This window comes from Salvelinus namaycush, chromosome 16 (assembly GCF_016432855.1).
Source record: "Salvelinus namaycush isolate Seneca chromosome 16, SaNama_1.0, whole genome shotgun sequence".
Lineage (NCBI taxonomy): Eukaryota > Metazoa > Chordata > Actinopteri > Salmoniformes > Salmonidae > Salvelinus > Salvelinus namaycush.
Genome location: NC_052322.1, coordinates 40260034 through 40278706, shown reverse-complemented (window position 1 = coordinate 40278706; position 18673 = coordinate 40260034). Strand labels below are relative to the sequence as shown.

The following is an 18673-nucleotide window of genomic DNA, read 5'->3' as shown; positions in this document are numbered from 1 at the left end:
CACAGCCTCAGGTCCAGGCTACAGCAGTACCGTATGTGGAGAGAGAGACCTGGACCAGACAGATGGACTTCATCATGTCCTGTGTGGGCTTCGCTGTGGGGCTGGGCAATGTGTGGCGCTTCCCTTACCTCTGCTACAAGAACGGTGGAGGTGAGCTCACACACACACAATGTATATACACACACACACAAACAAACCAACAAACACAATACTCACACACATCTTCAGCATGTGCACAGCACACACATACTGTACATCCTCAGACTTAATTAAACACATTTCAACAGACTTGCACTCAGCATATGCACACACCCATACTGACACACCCATACTGACACAGCCACACTGACACAGCCACACTGACACAGCCACACTGACACAGTCACACTGACACAGCCACACTGACAAAGTCACACAGACACAGTCACACTGACACAGCCACACTGACACAGTCACACTGACACAGCCACACTGACACAGACACAGCCACACTGACACAGCCACACTGACACAGTCACACTGACACAGACACAGCCACACTGACACAGTCACACTGACACAGACACACTGACACAGACACAGCCACACTGACACAGCCACACTGACACAGCCACACTGACACAGCCACACTGACACAGCCACACTGACACAGCCACACTGACACTGACACAGTCACACTGACACAGACACAGTCACACTGACACAGCCACACTGACACAGACACACTGACACAGCCACACTGACACAGTCACACTGACACAGCCACACTGACACAGCCACAGTCACACTGACAAAGTCACACTGACACAGACACAGTCACACTGACACAGACACACTGACACAGCCACACTGACACGGCCACACTGACACAGCCACAGTCACACAGCCACACTGACACAGCCACACTGACACAGCCACACTGACACAGTCACACTGACACAGTCACACTGACACAGTCACACTGACACAGCCACAGTCACACAGCCACAGTCACACTGACACAGCCACAGTCACACAGACACACTGACACAGACACAGTCACACTGACACAGTCACACTGACACAGTCACACTGACACAGTCTCACTGAAATAGTCACACTGACACAGCCACACTGACACAGTCACAAACTCCTACTTTATGACACACCTATGATGTAATATGCAATACAGGCAGTTGGACTGATATGATGGAAAGGCAGTTTTAAGTAAAGAGAAAGGGGGAGGAACGAGAGAGGGAGGGAGGAGGGAAGAGATGGAGGGAGACCAAGCAGGGCTTGCATGAGTGTATGCACGTAGCCGTAGTAGCCATGCCCCTCATATGGTGACACTTGAGCACACTCCCCTCCTTTCTTTCTCTCATTCTCTCGCTACGGTAACCTGTCCTTTCCACCTTTGCTCTTTATTTCTTATCTCTCTGTCCCTCCTACTTTTATGAGATGTTTGAATAAAAGTGAGTGTGTGTTTTTCTCTCTCTCTCTTTCTCTCTCTCTCTCTCTCTCTCTCTCTCTCTCTCTCTCTCTCTCTCTCTCTCTCTCTCTCTCCCTCCTTCTTCTTCTGTCTTGTGACTCTAATACCCACCTTCTCATATCATTTAACAATGGCCTGCCTCACACAGTGACCCCCCCCCCCACCCCCTGTGCTCCTGCCCTGCACACAAAGGTGCTTTCTCCTCTCCTCCCCTGATAGTAAGGAAAATATGGATGCATGTCACACAATAAGCGTCCTGTGCCCGTCCTTCCCTCTGTGTCAGCAGTGCCACTGCGACGCCACGTTTGGTGTCCTTGACCAACCCAGGCCAGGGGATGTCTCGTAACACAACATCGGCATCAGATAAGACTGAGTACTGGGCACTCACAGGCTCTCAGACCTGTTCTCTTTACTCAAACACCCACCGACGGATATCTGACTGACTAAAGTGGAGAACAGAGAGAGGAAATTAATTTGAAAGGAATTGTTGTTTTTATATTAAACCCTGTCCTATATTTGGGTAGTCTAGTCTATACTTTGAGAGAAGTTCATGTGTGAAATGATGGAGAGTCTAATACAATAGTGGCTTAGGGAAAATCATTATTATTTTTCTTTATTTTTTTTTGTCTTTCCAATCGTCTTTTTAATCCATTCAGTCTTCCTACTCTCTCTCACTCTCGTTCTCTCCTTATCCCACTCCCCCCCTCTCTCTCTCTGAACTCTTCCTTATATGGCTTCGGCTGTCTGATCTCAGTGAATGAGACTGAGAGAATGAGGGAGAGGGAGAGAATAAGAAAGTCACTATCACCAGATGAGGTCATTGTATTTTCATGTCTCAGATTCCTATTTCCTCTTCTTCTTTATCATCCACATTTCTGGTTCATCTTTCCTTCTTACATTCTCCTGTTATGTTACCTCTCTTTTTTTCCTCCACATCTGAACAGGCAGTCTCCTCCCTGCGTCATTCTCATGTGACTCTGTCCCATCTGTTTACCCCCTTCCTTCTAAGTATTGGTATGGTCCTCTGTATATAGTTTCATCATACCGGACATACCAATATGTCTGGGGTGGGGGGTTTGGGTGAATGTTCTGTTTGTTTTTTTCGCTGTACTTCCAGTTTTAGAGGTGTTTTGTTGCTAAGGCATGTTAGGAAGCTGCAGAATACAGTGGCAGTAAAAATAAGCGCATCAAATGAAAATCAAATGGATTTACAATGTAGAAGTTGACCTTTCCCTTTGTTGTTGTTAGCTCGGATCTGTTAATTTGATTATCTATTTCTGCTTGATGTGTTTGCCAAATCAAATGATCTCAGATAAAAGTATCCCAGGTAAAATACATTATATATACAAAAGTATGTAGACACCCATTCAAATGAGTGGATTCGGCTATTTCAGACATACCTGTTGCTGAAAGGTGTATTAAATCGAACACACAGCCATGCAATCTCCATAGACAAAACATTGGCAGTAGAATGGCCTTACTGAAGAGCTCAGCGACTTTCAACGTGGCACTGAAATAGGATACCACCTTTCCAACAATTCAGTTTGTAAAATTTCTGTCCTGCTGCCCCGGTCAGCTGCCCCATTCAACTGGAAGTGGTGATATTACGAAGTGGACACGTCTAGGAGCAACAACAACTTAGCCACAAAGTGGTAGGCCACAGAAGCTCACAGAACGGGACTGCCGAGTGCTGAAGCACGTAAAAATAGTCCGTCCGGCCTCCCGAATGGCGCAGCGGTCTAAGGCACTGCATCGCAGTGCTTAAGGTGTCACTACAGACCCGGGTTCAATCCCAGGCTGTGTCACAACCGGCCGTGACTGAGAGTCCCATAAGGCGGTGCACAATTGTCCCAGCGTCGTCTGGGTTAGGGGAGGGTTTGACCGGGGGGGGCTTTACTTGGCTCATCGTGCTCTAGCGACTCCTTGTGGCGGGCTGCAGGCTGACTTCGGTCGTCATTTGAACAGTGTTTCCTCCGACACATTGGTACGGCTGGCTTCTAGGTTAAGCGGGCGGGTGTTAAGATGCGCGGTTTGGTGGGTCATGTTTTGGAGGATGCATGACTCGACCTTCGCCTCTCCAGAGCCCGTTGGGGAGTTGCAGCGATGAGACAAGATCGCAATTGCATATCACACATTTTTTTAAATAAAAAATACATTTGTCTGTCCTCAGTTGCACTCACTACCGAGTTCCAAACTGCCTCTGGAAGCAACGTTAGCACAATAACTGTTTGCAGGGAGCTTCGTGAAATGGGTTTCCATGGCCGGGCAGCCACACACAAGCCTAAGATCACCATGCGTCGGCTGGAGTGGTGTAAAGCTCACCACCATTGGACTCTGGAGCAGTGGAAACGCGTTCTCTGAAATTATGAATCACGCTTCACCATCTGGCAGTCCGATGGATGACTCTGGGTTTGGCAGATGCCAGGAGAACGCTACCTGCCCCAATGCATAGTGCCAACGAGAGGTAGACCGATGATGATTTTTCAACGCCGATACCGATTATTGGAGGACCCAAAAAAAAGCCAATACCGATTAATTGGCCGATTTTGATATATATATTTTTAATAATGACAATTACAACAATGCTGAATGAACAATGAACACTTTTATTTTAACTTAATATAATACATCAATAAAATCAATTTAGTCTCAAATAAATAATGAAACATGTTTAATTTGGTTTAAATAATGCAAAAACACAGTGTTGGAGAAGAAAGTAAAAGTGCAATATTTGCCATGTTAAAAAGCTAACGTTTAAGTTCCTTGCTCAGAACTTATGAAAGCTGGTGGTTCCTTTTAACATGAGTCTTCAATATTCCCAGGTAAGAAGTTTAGGTTGTAGTTATTATAGGACTATTTCTCTCTATACCATTTGCATTTCATATACCTTTGACTATTGGATGTTCTAATAGGTACTTTAGTATTGCCAGCCTAATCTCGGGAGTTGATAGGCTTGAAGTCATGAACAGCGCAATGCTTGAAGCACAGCGAAGAGCTGCTGGCAAATGCAGGAAAGTGCTGTTTGAATGAATGCTTACGAGCCTGCTGCTGCCTACCATCGCTCAGTTAGACTGCTCTATCAAATCATAGACTTAATTATAATATAATAACACACAGAAATACGAGCCTTAGGTCATTAGTATGGTCAAATCCAGAAACTATCATTTCGAAAACAAAACGTTTCTTTCAGTGAAATATTTTATTTAACGGGTGGCATCCATAAGTCTAAATATTGCTGTTACATTGCACAACCTTCAATGTTATGTCATAATTATGTAAAATTCTGGCAAATTAGTTCGCAACGAGCCAGGCGGCCCAAACTGTTGCATATACCCTGACTCTGCGTGCAATGAACGCAAGTGTCAGGGTTTGTGTGCAGAGATGTAGCGGAGTCAAGCGCAGGACACAGGTGTTGAGCAAAACAACGGCGTTTACTCAAAATACAAGCAAAAATTCCTCATAGGGAATAATACAAACACACATGCACCAACAACAACCACTAACGAAACAAACAATCACGGACAGAACAGAAATGTATGCCAGAGGGTTAAATAGGGAACATGATAGGGGAATTGAAACCAGGTGTGTGTAATACAGACAAAACAAAACGAAACTGAAACATGGATCGGTGGTGACTAGAAAGCCGGTGACGTCGACCGCCGAACACCACCCGAACAAGGAGAAGGGCCGACTTCGGCGGAAGTCGTTACAGCAAGAGAAGTGACACAATTTCCCTAGTTAATATTGCCTGCTAACATGAATATCGTTTAACTAAATAGGCAGGTTAAAAAATATATACTTCTGTGTATTGATTTTAAGAAAGACATTGATGTTTATGGTTAGGTCCATTCGTGCAACGATTGTGCTTTTTTCGCAAATGCGCTTTTGTTAAATCATCCCCCGTTTGGCGAAGTTGGCTGTCTTTGTTTGGAAGAAATGGTCTTCACACAGTTTGCAACGAGCCAGGCGGCTCAAACTGCTGCATATACCCTGACACGGAACCCAAACCGGCTGCGCGCGTGCGCCATCGTGCATAAATGTATTTTGTCCCCCTACACCAAACGCGATCACGACACACAGGTTAAAATATCAAAACAAACTCTGAACCAATTACATTAATTTGGAAACAGGTCGAAAAGCATTAGACATTTATGGCAATTTAGCTAGTTAGCTTGCTGTTGCTAGCTAATTTGACCGGGGAAATTAACATTGAATTGTTATTTTACCTGAAATGCACAAGGTCTACTCCGACAATTAATCCACACATAAAACGGTCAACCGAATCGTTTCTAGTCATCTTTCCTCCTTCCAGGCTTTTTCATCTTTGAACTTATATGGTGATTGGCATTTAAACTTTCATAGTATTACTACACCGACCGGCAACACAGTTCGTCTTTCAATCACCCACGTGGGTATAACCAATGAGGAGATGGCACCTGCTTCTATAAACCAATGAGGAGATGGGAGTGGCAGGACTTGCAGCGCGATCTGCGTCAGAAATAAAAATGACTTCTATTTTAGCCCGTGGCAACGCAGACGCTCGTTGACGTGCACGAGCAGTGTGGGTGCAATAATTGATAAACAAAGATTTCAAAATGTATTTTGCAACACGCGACACGAGCGGTGTGGTCAGCCTATGACTCTGTTGCACAGAACGCAAGAGAAGTGACACAATTTCCCAAGTTAAAATAAATTAATGTTAGCAGGCAATATTAAGTAAATATGCAGGTTTAAGAATATATACTTGTGTATTGATTTTAAGAAAGGTGTTGATGTTTATGGTTAGGTACACGTTGGAGCAACAACAGCGCTTTTTTTCGTGAAAGTGCATGTTAAATCACCCGTTTGGCGAAGTAGGCTGTGATTCAATGATAAATTAACAGGCACCGCATCGATTATATGCAATGCAGGACAAGCTAGATAAACTAGTAATATCATCAACCATGTGTAGTTAACAAGTGATTATGTTAAGATTGATTGTTTTTTATAAGTTTAATGCTAGCTAGCACCTTACCTTGGCTCCTTGCTGCACTCGCATAACAGGTAGTCAGCCTGCCACGCAGTCTCCATGGAGTATAATGTAATCTGCCATAATCGGTGTCCAAAAATGCCGATTACCGATTGTTATGAAAACTTGAAATCGGCCCTAATTAATCGGCCATTCCGATTAATCGGTCGACCTCTAGTGCCAACTGTACATTTTGGTGGAGGAGGAATAATGGTCTGGAGCTGTTTTTCATGGTTTGGGCTAGGCCCCTTAGTTCCAATGAAGGGAAATCGTAACACTACAGCATACAATAACATTCTAGACGATTCTGTGCTTCCAACTTTGTGGCAACAGTTTGGGGAAGGCCCTTTCCTATTTCAGCATGACAATGCCCCCATGCACAAAGCGAGGTTCATACAGAAATGGTTTGTCGAGATCGGTGTGGAAGAACTTGACTGGCCTGCACAGAGCCCCCTATCGAACACTTTTGGGATGAATTGGAATGCCGACTGCGAGCCAGGCCTAATTTCCCAACATCAGTGCCCGACCTCACTAATGCTCTTGTGGCTGAACGGAAGCAAGTCCCTGCAGCAATGTTCCAACATCTAATGGAAAGCCTTCCCAGAAGAGTGGAGGCTGTTATATTAGCGAAGGGGGGACCAACTCCATATTAATGCCCATGATTTTGGAATGAGATATTCGGCTGGCAGGTGTCCACATACTTTTGGTCATGTAGTGTATGTATGCGTTTCATTTGACCTCAAGCTTTTGAGTCAGTTGTACTGTAAAAGGGACATATAGGATGGTTATATTTTACATAATACATACAAGCAAGAATCCCTCCTAGTGTACTTTCACTTTTACTAACTGTCTCTTTCTCATTCTCTTTCATTCTCTCTCCTTCCTACTTTCTATCGTTCTCTCTGTTCAAAGGACAATGCCAGCCACTCATGCCCAAACACTAAATGAATGAAACAATATAGTTATCTCCCTCTCAATACACCTCCTCCTTATCTATGGCCTTGTCTACCCTCCTCTCCTCCTCCTGCTCTCTCTCTTTCTCTCTCACTCACTTAATCTGTCCTTCCTTCTTTCCTCCCTTGTCACTGCACTGCAATAACATTTTGCTAGATAAGTTTTAGCCTAAATGCCAGCTCTAGTTCTTCAGCTTGCGATCTCTCTCTCTCTCTCTCTCTCTCTCTCTCTCTCTCTCTCTCTCTCTCTCTCTCTCTCTCTCTCTCTCTCTCTCTCTCTCTCTCTCTCTCTCTCTCTCTCTGTGTGTCTCTCTCTCTCTCTCTCTCTCTCTCTCTCTCTGTCTCTCTCTCTCTCTCTCTCTCTCTCTCTGTCTCTCTCTCTCTCTCTCTCTCTCTCCCATGAGCATGTAGAAGTATAAATTATATAATCATGTCTGTTATAGAGAGCCTTTTATCTGTCCACAACAAGTTGAACACTAGTTATACAAGCATGCACTAGGACTAGATTTGCTAGATTTGTCACATAATAGAGTTTGTGTTGTGTTGTATGTTTGTGAAATATAGCCTCTGTGTTGTGGAGTTGTGTTGCTAACGTGTGTGTGTGTTGCGTGTTGTAGGCGTGTTCCTGATCCCCTACATGATTATTGTGTTCATCGGAGGTATTCCCGTGTTCTTCCTGGAAATCGCTCTTGGTCAGTTCATGAAGCAAGGCGGGGTCTCTGCATGGAACATTGCCCCTCTCTTTAAAGGTACTGTAATGTGAATGCATTAATGAAGAGTGAATACATGTTTCTGAGGTAGGTTTTGTCTTGTTTTATTCTGCAACCCCTCTGTCTCACACTTTCTTTCGCCCCCGTATAATATAGGCTAGCATTTGGTTGTTCAAACCACCAATTTAGGCATAGATGTTGGCATTATGTAACTGAAACAACTGTCAGAATAAACAGTCTTCTCGCAACAAGACTTGATTGATGAAATCTTGACATAAGAGCTGTTGTGAATATGTTGATTCTGTTGTAACTTGCAGTCCAGCTCCTCTGTCACATCATAGCATCGTCATCAACTTCCAACCTACACTCAGTGACCAGTTTATTAGGTACACCACCCCGTTCAGGAAAATGGTTGGCTCCTACAGACAGTGAGTCACATGGCCATGGCTTGTTATATAAAGCAGGCAGACAGTCATCAAGGCATTCAGTTACTGTTTGATTGAACGTTCGAATTTGCAAAACAAGTGATCTAAGCGACTTTGAGTGTGGTATGATTGTCAGTGCCATGCACGTTGGTTCCAGTATCTCAGAAACGTCTGGCCTCCTGGGCTTTTCACGCACAACAGTGTCTAGGGTTTACAGAGAATGGTGCGATAAACAGAAAACATCCAGTCAGCGGCAGTCCTGTGGTCGAAAACAGCTTGTTGATGAGAATGGCAAGAATCGTGCAAGCTAACAGCGGGCCACAAACCGGCAAATAATGCCGCAGTACAACAGTGGTGTCAGTCCTTGTCACGCATGGACTATTGCAGCAGACGACCACACAAGGTTCCACTCCTATCAGCTAAAAACAAGAAGAAGCAGCTCCAGTGGGCACATGATCACCAACACTGGACAATTGAGAAGTAGAAGAACATCACCTGGTCCAACGAATCCCAGTTCCTGTTGCATCATGCAGGTTAAGGATTTGGCATAAGCAGCATGAGTCCATGGCCCCATCCTGCCTGGAGTCAACGGTACAGGCTGGTGGTGTAATGGTGTGGGGAATGTTTTCCTGGACACGTTAGGTCCCTTGAAACCAATTAAGCAACGTGTCCATTCCTCGAAGAATGCAGGCTGTTCTGGAGTCAAAGGGGGGTCTGATCCGGTACCTGATGGGTGTACCTAATAAACCTAATAAAGTGTGTATTCTCAACAGCCCTTGGTTATTGTAAATAAGCATCTGTTCTTAATTGACCTGCCTGGTAAAGTAAAGGTTTCATAAAATTCAAATCTATTTCATTATTTAATTCTTGTGAAGATAACTATTTTCCTGACAGCTTTTCCCCTAGGCGGCATAGGTGCCACAAAGCGATACCCGTACCTTAGTAGTGCTGGCACACAAAACACAAAGTATTAGAATTTTGGAACTTGATCTTCATAGATGTTGTTTAATGGAGATGGAATTAATTTTTCTGAGTGAGGTTTTTTCTTTTTTTGTTCTCTAACCCGTCCATTTTTCTTTCTCATATATCCTTCCTCTAAATGTTTGTCCTTATGTTTTCCACTGTACATCCCCCCATCTGCCACTCCTTCTCATTCCCCCTCTCTCCACAGGTCTTGGCCTGGCCTCCATGGTAATAGTGTTCTTCTGTAACACCTACTACATCATGATCCTGGTGTGGGGCCTGTACTTCCTGCTTCACTCCTTCACCAACCCGTTACCCTGGGCTACCTGCGGGCACCCCTGGAACACAATCAACTGCACTGAAAACTTCCGCCGGGCTTGCCACAACCGCAGCGCCCTGCCTCTCCTCTCCTCCACCCCCGATCCCTCTATCCCCATCTCCCTCCTCTCGTCGGTGGTATCCTCCCCACTCAACCTCTCATCCTCTACTCTGCTCCTCTTCAACGGCAGCTGCGTGGAACCAGAGGGCATGCGCTCGCCAGTCATTGAGTTCTGGGAGTAAGTGATCTGTGGTCTGTTGTGTTGGGTTGGTTATAGGGCTGACTACCTAACCATAGGTTATTGGTTGTCAATTATTTTTGTCTGATCTCTCTCTCTCTCAATTCAATTCAAGGGGCTTTATTGGCATGGGAAACATATGTTAACATTGCCAAAGCAAGTGAAGTAGACAATATACAAAAGTGAAATATACAATAAAAATAAACAGTAAACATTACACTCTCTCGGTCTCTCTCTCTCTCTGTGTGTATGTGTCAGGCGTAAGGTGCTCCGTCTCTCTGGTGGTCTGGATGAGCCTGGTGACATCAGCTCTCACATGGTCCTCTGTCTGATCGCCACCTGGGTTATTGTTTACTTCTGCATCTGGAAGGGAGTCAAAGGCACAGGCAAGGTCAGTGAACGGGTGGGTGAGTGTGGGTGTAAGGATATGTCTTGTGCTTTGCTTAGCTTAAGTTAAGATACAGGTTTTTTTCTGCCTAGAAAAGTATTTTCAATCCAAACAATGTAAAAACAAAACATGTAGCTGCTGTAGCAACATTAACGAGAATGGAATTTCTGTGTTCTTGTGAGTCTAGCTTTAGAGCTTTGTTCATTCTCCACTTTGCCCTCTGACCTCAAAGCAGCTTTAGTACGGATCATAATGTCTAGACTGACAAATATAATCAGACACACTTGTAAGCACACATGTAAAATCAACTAATATGTGGGACTGGAAAAACATGCGTGTGTGTGTTGCCTTAGTACAGGTATTTCCAAACGGGTACATGCGCAATGCCGTCGTGTGTACGCCAAAGAAAAATGTGATTCACATTTAAAATATAAATAAACAACATTTTTAATTAAATTTTTTCACATTTTCAAACAGTCCATTTGTATTTTCCAACGGGGCTATACATTTGGGTGAGGTTTTTTTCTCGCCTGAGTAGCCTCGTTTCACTGCCCAAAATAAAATGAAACCCTCTAGTGTTCAGCGAAATAACAAAACAATGTGAAATACAGGTAGCCTAGTCAAATAATTAACATCCAATCACATTAACCATTACTCTCTCGCGGGAATTCCACTAAAGGTTTGTATGTAGCCAAATGTAGCTGCTGCTCATTGCGTTTGCTCGTAAATTGATAAATAGTTTAAAAAAGTAAGGCCCGCATCCATACAAAAACATAACAGCTCTACTGGTAGTACTGCTACTACTAGCAGTACTACACCTGCACCTGTCGACGACACAAGTTGTTCTGCTTCCACGAGCACATCCAATGCTAGCATCAGTAATTCTACATTTGTTGTTAGCCCAGCTAGCATGGACACTGACAGTTGTGAATCTGATGCAGCTGAAGAGCTACTGCCCCCTTACCCGGGAAAGCACCGAACAACAGACAGGGATGTTGGACCATCGAAGAGGCGCAAATATGATGAGAACTACATTGATTTGGGGTTCACTTATATTGAGAGTAGTGCCTTTCCTCAGCCACAGTGGGTTTGTGCAAAAGTACTATCTCACAACCTGATGAAACATTCACTCTTGCGCAGACATTTAGAAACAAAACATGCCAATTTGAAAAATAAGCCACAGGAGTTTTTTGTGCGAGAATTAAGATGTCTTTCGAGTAGTAAGACATGTATAATAGCAAAAGATACCATTAATAAGAAGGGGCTAGAAGCCTCTTATATGGTGAGCTACCGAGTGGCTAGGACAGGCAAGCCCCATACTATTGTGGAGAACTTACGGTAATTCTTCCTGCTGCCGCGGATATGGCTGGGACAATGCTGGGGGAAAAGGCCAGAAAAACTATACAGACAATGCCTTCATCAAACAACACTGTTTCACGACACATCAGCGACACGCCAGGAGGTGTTTTGAAACAATTACTGCTTCACATACAAGCCAGTGAATTCTATGCATTACAACTGGATGAGTCAACAGACGTGGCGGGCCTGGCACAGCTCCTGGTCAATTGAGGAAGACATTCTCTTCCGCAAACCACTGGAAACCAGGATAACAGGAGAGGATATTTTTTAAGTACTGGACAGCTTTGTGACATCAAATGGACTTTGGTGGTCAAGATGTGTTGGTATCAGTACTGATGGCGCTAAAGCCATGACAGGGAGACATAGTGCAGTGGTAACGCGCATGCAAGCAGTTGCACCCGACGCCACTTGGGTACACTGCAGCATCCACCGAGAGGCTCTTACTGCCAAAGGAAAGCCTGACAGCTTGAAAGACATTTTGGACACTACAGTGAAAATGGTTAACTTTGTTAAAGCAAGGCCCCTGAACTCTCCTGTATTTTCTACACTATGCAATTATATGGGCAGCGACCATGTAACGCTTTTACAACATACAGAAGTGCGCTGGTTGTCAAGGGGCAAAGTATTGACACTTTTTTGAATTGAGGGACGAGCTTAAAGTTTTCTTTACTGACCATCATTTTCACTTGTCTGACCGCTTGCATGATGATGAGTTTCTCACACGACTGGCCTATCTGGGTGATGTTTTTTCTCGCCGGAATGTTCTGAATCTAGGATTACATGGACTCTCTGCAACTATATTCAATGTGCGGGACAAAATTGAGGCTATGATTAAGAAGTTGGAGCTCTTCTCTGTCTGCATTAACAAGGACAACACATAAGTCTTTCCATCATTGTATGATTTTTTGTGTGCAAATGAACTCAAGCTTACGGACAATGTCAAATGTGATATAGCGAAGCACCTGAGTGAGTTGGGTGCACAATTACGCAGTACATTCCCGAAACGGATGACACAAACAACTGGATTCATTATCCCTTTCATGCCCTGCCTCCAGTCCACTTACCGATATCTGAACAAGAGAGCCTCATTGAAATTGCAACAAGCGGTTCTGTGAAAATTTTATTTAATCAGAAGCCACTGCCAGATTTCTGGATTGGGCTGCGCTCAGAGTATCCTGCCTTGGCAAATAGCACTGTTAAAACACTGATGCCCTTTGCAACCACGTACCTATGTGAGAGTGGATTCTCGGCCTTCACCAGCATGAAAACTAAATACAGGCACAGACTGTGTGTGGAAAATGATTTAAGACTGAGACTCTCCAATACAACCCAACATTGCAGAGTTATGTTCATCCTTTCCAGCACACCCTTCTCATTAACCTGTGGTGAGTTATTCACAATTTAACAATTAACAAATAAGGTTTTATATGTAAGATGGTTAAATAAAGAGCAACATTATTGATTATTGTTATATTATTATTTGTGCCCTGGTTCCTATAAGAGCTCTTTGTCACTTCCCACGAGCTGGGTTGTGACAAAAACTCACACTCATTCTTATGTTTAATAAATGTATCGTATAATGTGTGTGTGGCAGGCTTACAATGATGGCAAAAAACAACATTTGAGAGTTGACCCTGGTGCTAGAGGGGGTACGCAGCTGGAGGTTGAATGTTTGAAGGGGTACGGGACTATAAAAAGTTTGGGAACCACAGCCTTAGTAGATGCCTTTGTGTTGAAGTACTCTTATGTTTGTCATGTATGGGTTGAGAACCGTAAATGCCTGGCTTGTATAGTTCACACTCAATTTTCACTGTAACTTTAATGAACTTCTACCTAGTGGTCCCCACAGCAACACACACACAGGGTGTTTCTCAATATGCATACTACCGTGCTCCACATTCTCATGCTCTGAGTGCATTCTCCGAGGACGTTCTTGTGAGGACAAGAGTGTGAAGAATGCATAAAACATTATATTTGAGAAGCATTCGCATTCCCCCTACTGAATTACCTCACACTCCCCCTACTGAATTACCTCACACTCACCCTACTGTATTACCTTACGCTGCACCTCCCCATTCACTGAACCTTCTTCCAGCCAGGACAATGGCAACAATAGCAACGAAACAAGATACAATGCATTTGGAAAGTATTCAGACCCCTTGACTTTTTCCCCATTTTGTTATGTTACAGCCTTATTCCAAAATGGATTAAAATCTACACACAATACCCCATAATGACAAAGCAAAAACAGGTTTTTAGAATTTTTTGCAAATGTATTAAAAATGTAAAACTGAAATATCACATTTACATAAGTATTCAGATGCTTTACTCAGTACTTTGTTGAAGCACTTTTGGCAGTGATTACAGCCTCAAGTCTTGGGTATGACACTACAAGCTTGGCACACGTGTATTTGGGGAGTTTCTCCCATTCTTCTTTGCAGATCCTCTCAAGCTCTGTCAGGTTGGATGGGGAGCGTCGCTGCACAGCTATTTTCAGGTCTCCAGAGATGTTCAATCGAGTTCAAGTCCGGGCTCTGGCTGAGCCACTCAAGGAAATTCAGAGACTTGTCCCGAAGCCACTCTTGTGTTTTCTTGTCTTGGTGCTTAGGGTCTTTGTCCTGTTGGAAGGTGAACCTTCTTCCCCAGTCTGAGGTCCTGAGCGCTCTGAAGCATGATGCTGCCACCACCAGGCTTCACCTTAAGGATGGTGCCAGGTTTCCTCGAGACATGACGCTTGGCATTCAGGCCAAAGAGTTCAATCTTGGTTTCATCAGACCAGAGAATGTTGTTTCTCATGGTCTGAGAGTCCTTTAGGTGCCTTTTGGCAAACTCCAAGCAGGCTGTCATGTGCATTTTACCGAGGAGTGGCTTCCGTCTGGCCACTCTACCATAAAGGCCTGATTGGTGGAGTGCTGAAGAGATGGTTGTCCTTCTGGAAGGTTCTACTATCTCCACAGAGGAACTCTGGAGCTCTGTCAGAGTGACCATCGGGTTCTGGGTCACCTCCCTGACCAAGGCCCTTCTCCCCCCAATTTCTCAGTTTGGACGGGCGGCCAGCTCTAAGAAGAGTCTTGGTGATTATAAACTTATTCCATAAAAAAATGATGGAGGCCACTGTGTTCTTAGGGACCTTCAATGCTGCAGAATGTTTTGTACACTTCCCCAGATCGGTGCCTCAACACAATGTCAACTGCAAACACCAAACAGGTGTTTGCCTTTCCAAATCATGTCCAGTGAATTGAATTTACCACAGGTGGACTCCAATCAAGTTGTAGAAACATCTCAAGGATGATCAATGGAAACAGGATGCACCTGAGCTCAATTTCGAGTCTCATAGCAAAGGGTCTGAATACTTATGTAAATAAGGTATTTCTGTTTTTTACTTTTAATACATTTACAAGAATATCAAAAAATCTGTTTTCGCTTTGTCATTATGGGGTATTGATAAGTGTAGATTGATAAGGACAATGTTTTATTTAATCCATTTTAGAATAAGGCTGTAACGTAACAAAATGTGGAAAAAGTCAATGGGTCTGAATGCACTGTATTACCAACGCAAACATTTTAATTCATAATTAGCAACTATATGTGAATCGTAATAATCTAGCTATCCAGCTAGTTAAAAAGGCAAAAATTACCTAAAACTAATGTTATGCAAGGTAGATATACATTTTTGGTGGGTAGCTAGCTACCAATTATTTGTGGCTAGCTAGCTAGCTGGTGAGTTATCCCTATTGACTTACTATGAACTTACCCATTCACTGAACCTTCTTCCAGCCAGGACAAGATGTACGTTCTTCGTGGATAGCTAGCTAGCTAACAATTCTTTATGGCTATCTGTCTAGCTAACAGTAGTAGCTAGCCAGTTAGCCCTATTGACTTACTATGGGCTTGCGATCTACGCACACTACAGTGGGTATTGTAGGCAGGTAAATATGCGAAAATTACCACAGGCAACGTATCAGATGTAAATGGACAACATTTCATTCCGACGTTGGAGTTTATTTTCTCCCGATTCAGCTCAAATAGTAATAGCCGCCATTGATTTCAATAAATGTGCAAATACTTTCTGTAAATACTTTCCATTGAAGCTTGCATCAATGCATGCTTCAAAATATGTACAAACGGAGTACGCATTCGAGAAGTACCCCCCTTCGTGCTCTGTTTCGCGTACTTTGATTTGGACTCCGACTCTCCCGTGCTCCAATTTGCATGCTCGGAGCACGGTGGTATGTATTTTGAAAAATACCAACAGTCTCAACTTGAAGCAGCTTTGAAACAAATATCTAGTAGGAAAGGCTGTGTTTGGGCATAATGTGCATGTGTGTACGCGGGTTTGTTTCTGTTGTTTTATGTATCTGTACATATAATTGTGTGTCTATGTAGGTATGCAAACGTGTTTATGTGTTCCACAGAAATAGCCAAAGCTCACAGAGCAGGGTGAAAAAAAGGAGGGTAATTGAGCCGGCCACTTAAGCCGATTAGTAACTTTCCCCTCTGTGTGCATTTGAGGGGCGGGTAGGGGGGTCCCTGCAGATCAAGGCAAATATGTTCCTTTTTTCCCCAAACTTTATTAAATACGGTTAGGAGGCTCTAACACAAGATTAGCAAAGGATAGCGGGAAGTTGCTTTCTCAGCAAAATCGCAAATCTGCGTATGTGCTTCAGGGAAGAGAACAGAGCTGTGAAGTAGAACAGAGCCATGGGTTTTCCCCCGTATATCCTGGGAGTTATTATTTGACTGTACGTGCTGTGTTCCTAATGTTGTGTCAGAAGAATCTGTGTGTGGGTTTGGATGCATGCATGTGTGTGTATGTTCACGTGGTGTTGCTGTGGATTGACTCTGGCCCTCAGTTATTCTTCTCCTATGCAATTGTCACCTATGCCGCCGCCTCTGGAAAAACAGTGTTCTCTAAGTTTTGTTGGAGTATTTGTTGGAGTGTTTGGCCCCGACAGAGATGGACGCCTCGATTCGCGTTCTTAGGAACCTATGCAGTAGTTTATTTTTTTTACGTATTATTTCTTACACTGTTACCCCGGGAATCTTAAGTCTTATTACATACAGCTGGGAGGAACTATTGAATATAAGAGCAACGTCAACTTACCAACATTACGACCAGGAATACAATTTTCCCGAAGCGGATCCTCTGTTTGGACCACCACCCAGGACAATGGATCGGATCCCAGTAGGTGACCCAAAACAACAGAGCCGCAAACGGGGCGGTCTTCTGGTCAGGCTCCATAGACAGGCACACCGCCCACCGCTCCCGAGTATACTACTCGCCAATGTCCAGTCTCTTGACAACAAGGCAGACGAAATTCGAGGAAGGGTTGCCTTCCAGAGAAACATCAGAGATTGTAACATTCTTTGTTTCACGGAAACATGCCTCACTCGGGATACGTTATCAGAGTCGGTACACACCCGGTTTCTTCACACATCGCGCCGACAGAACCAAACATCTCTCTGGTACGAAGAAGGGTGGGGGTGTATGACTTATGATTAACGAGTCGTGGTGTGATCATAACAACATACAGGAACTCAAGTCCTTTTGTTCACCTGACCTAGAATTCCTTATGATCAAATGCTGACTGCATTATCTACCAAGAGATATCTCTTTGATTATAATCACAGGCGTGTATATCCCCCCCAAGCAGACACCTCGACGGCCCTGAAAGAACTTCATTGGCTGCATTTATTGTAGCTGGTGATTTTAACAAGGCTCATCTGAAAACAAGGCTCCCTAAATTTGATCAGCATATCGAATTCGTGACCCGGGCTGGCGACACTCTGGATCATTGCTACTCTAATTTCCGCGACGCATACAAAGCCCTCCCTTGCCCTCCTTTTGGCAAATCTGACCACAACTCCATTTTGTTGCTCCCAGCCTATAGACAGAAACTTAAACAGGAAACACCCATGCTCAGGTCTGTTCAACGCTGGTCCGACCAATCTGATTCCAAGATTGCTTCGATCACGTGGACTGGGATATGTCCGGACAATAACATTGATGTATACTCTGATTCGGTGACCGAGTTTATTAACAAGTGCATCGGTGATGTGGTACCCACGGTGATTTATTAAATCTTTCCCCAACCAGAAACCGTGGATTGATGGCAGCATTCGTGCAAAACTGAAAGCGCGAACAACTGCTTTTAATCATGGCAAGGCGACCGGAAACATGACCGAATACAAACAGTATAGCTATTCCCTCCGCAAGCCAATCAAACAAGCTACGCGTCAGTATAGAGACAAAGTAGAGTCGCAATTCAACAGCTCAAACACGAGACGTATGTGGCAGGGTCTACAGTCAATCACAGACTACAAAAAGAAAACCCTGGGTCTCGACCCCGCCCTGTGCAACTGGGTCCTGGACTTTCTGACGGTCCGCCCCCAGGTGGTGAGGGTAGGAAACAACATCTCCACCCCGCTGATCCTCAACACTGGGGCCCCACAAGGGTGTGTTCTCAGCCCTCTCCTGTACTCCCTGTTCACCCATGACTTCGTGGCCATGCACGCCTCCAACTCAATCATCAAGTTTGCAGACGACACCACAGTGGTAGGCTTGATTACCAACAACGACGTGACGACCTACAGGTAGGAGGTGAGGGCCTTCGGAGTGTGGTGTCAGGAAAATAACCTCACACTCAACTTCAACAAAACAAAGGAGATGATCGTGGACTTCAGGAAACAGCCGAGGGAGCACCCCTCTATCCACATTGACAGGACAGTAGTGGAGAAGGTGGAAAGTTTTAAGTTCCTCGGCGTACACATCACGGACAAACTGAAATGGTCCACCCACACAGACAGCGTGGTTAAGAAGGCGCAACAGCGCCTCTTCAACC

At 44.3% G+C, this 18673-nt stretch overlaps 1 protein-coding gene across 1 annotated transcript in view; it reads left to right on the top strand.

Annotated features, from left to right (window-relative positions):
* The window catches only part of si:ch211-117c9.5 (sodium- and chloride-dependent creatine transporter 1), a 36072-nt gene continuing 17399 nt past the window's right edge, over positions 1 to 18673 (top strand). Inside the window, exons 1-4 of the mRNA XM_039010209.1 lie at positions 1 to 150; positions 8047 to 8178; positions 9736 to 10084; positions 10343 to 10475. Coding sequence (XP_038866137.1) covers positions 63 to 150; positions 8047 to 8178; positions 9736 to 10084; positions 10343 to 10475 — 702 coding nt within the window. The 5' untranslated portion in view covers positions 1 to 62. The remainder of the gene's footprint in view (positions 151 to 8046; positions 8179 to 9735; positions 10085 to 10342; positions 10476 to 18673) is intronic.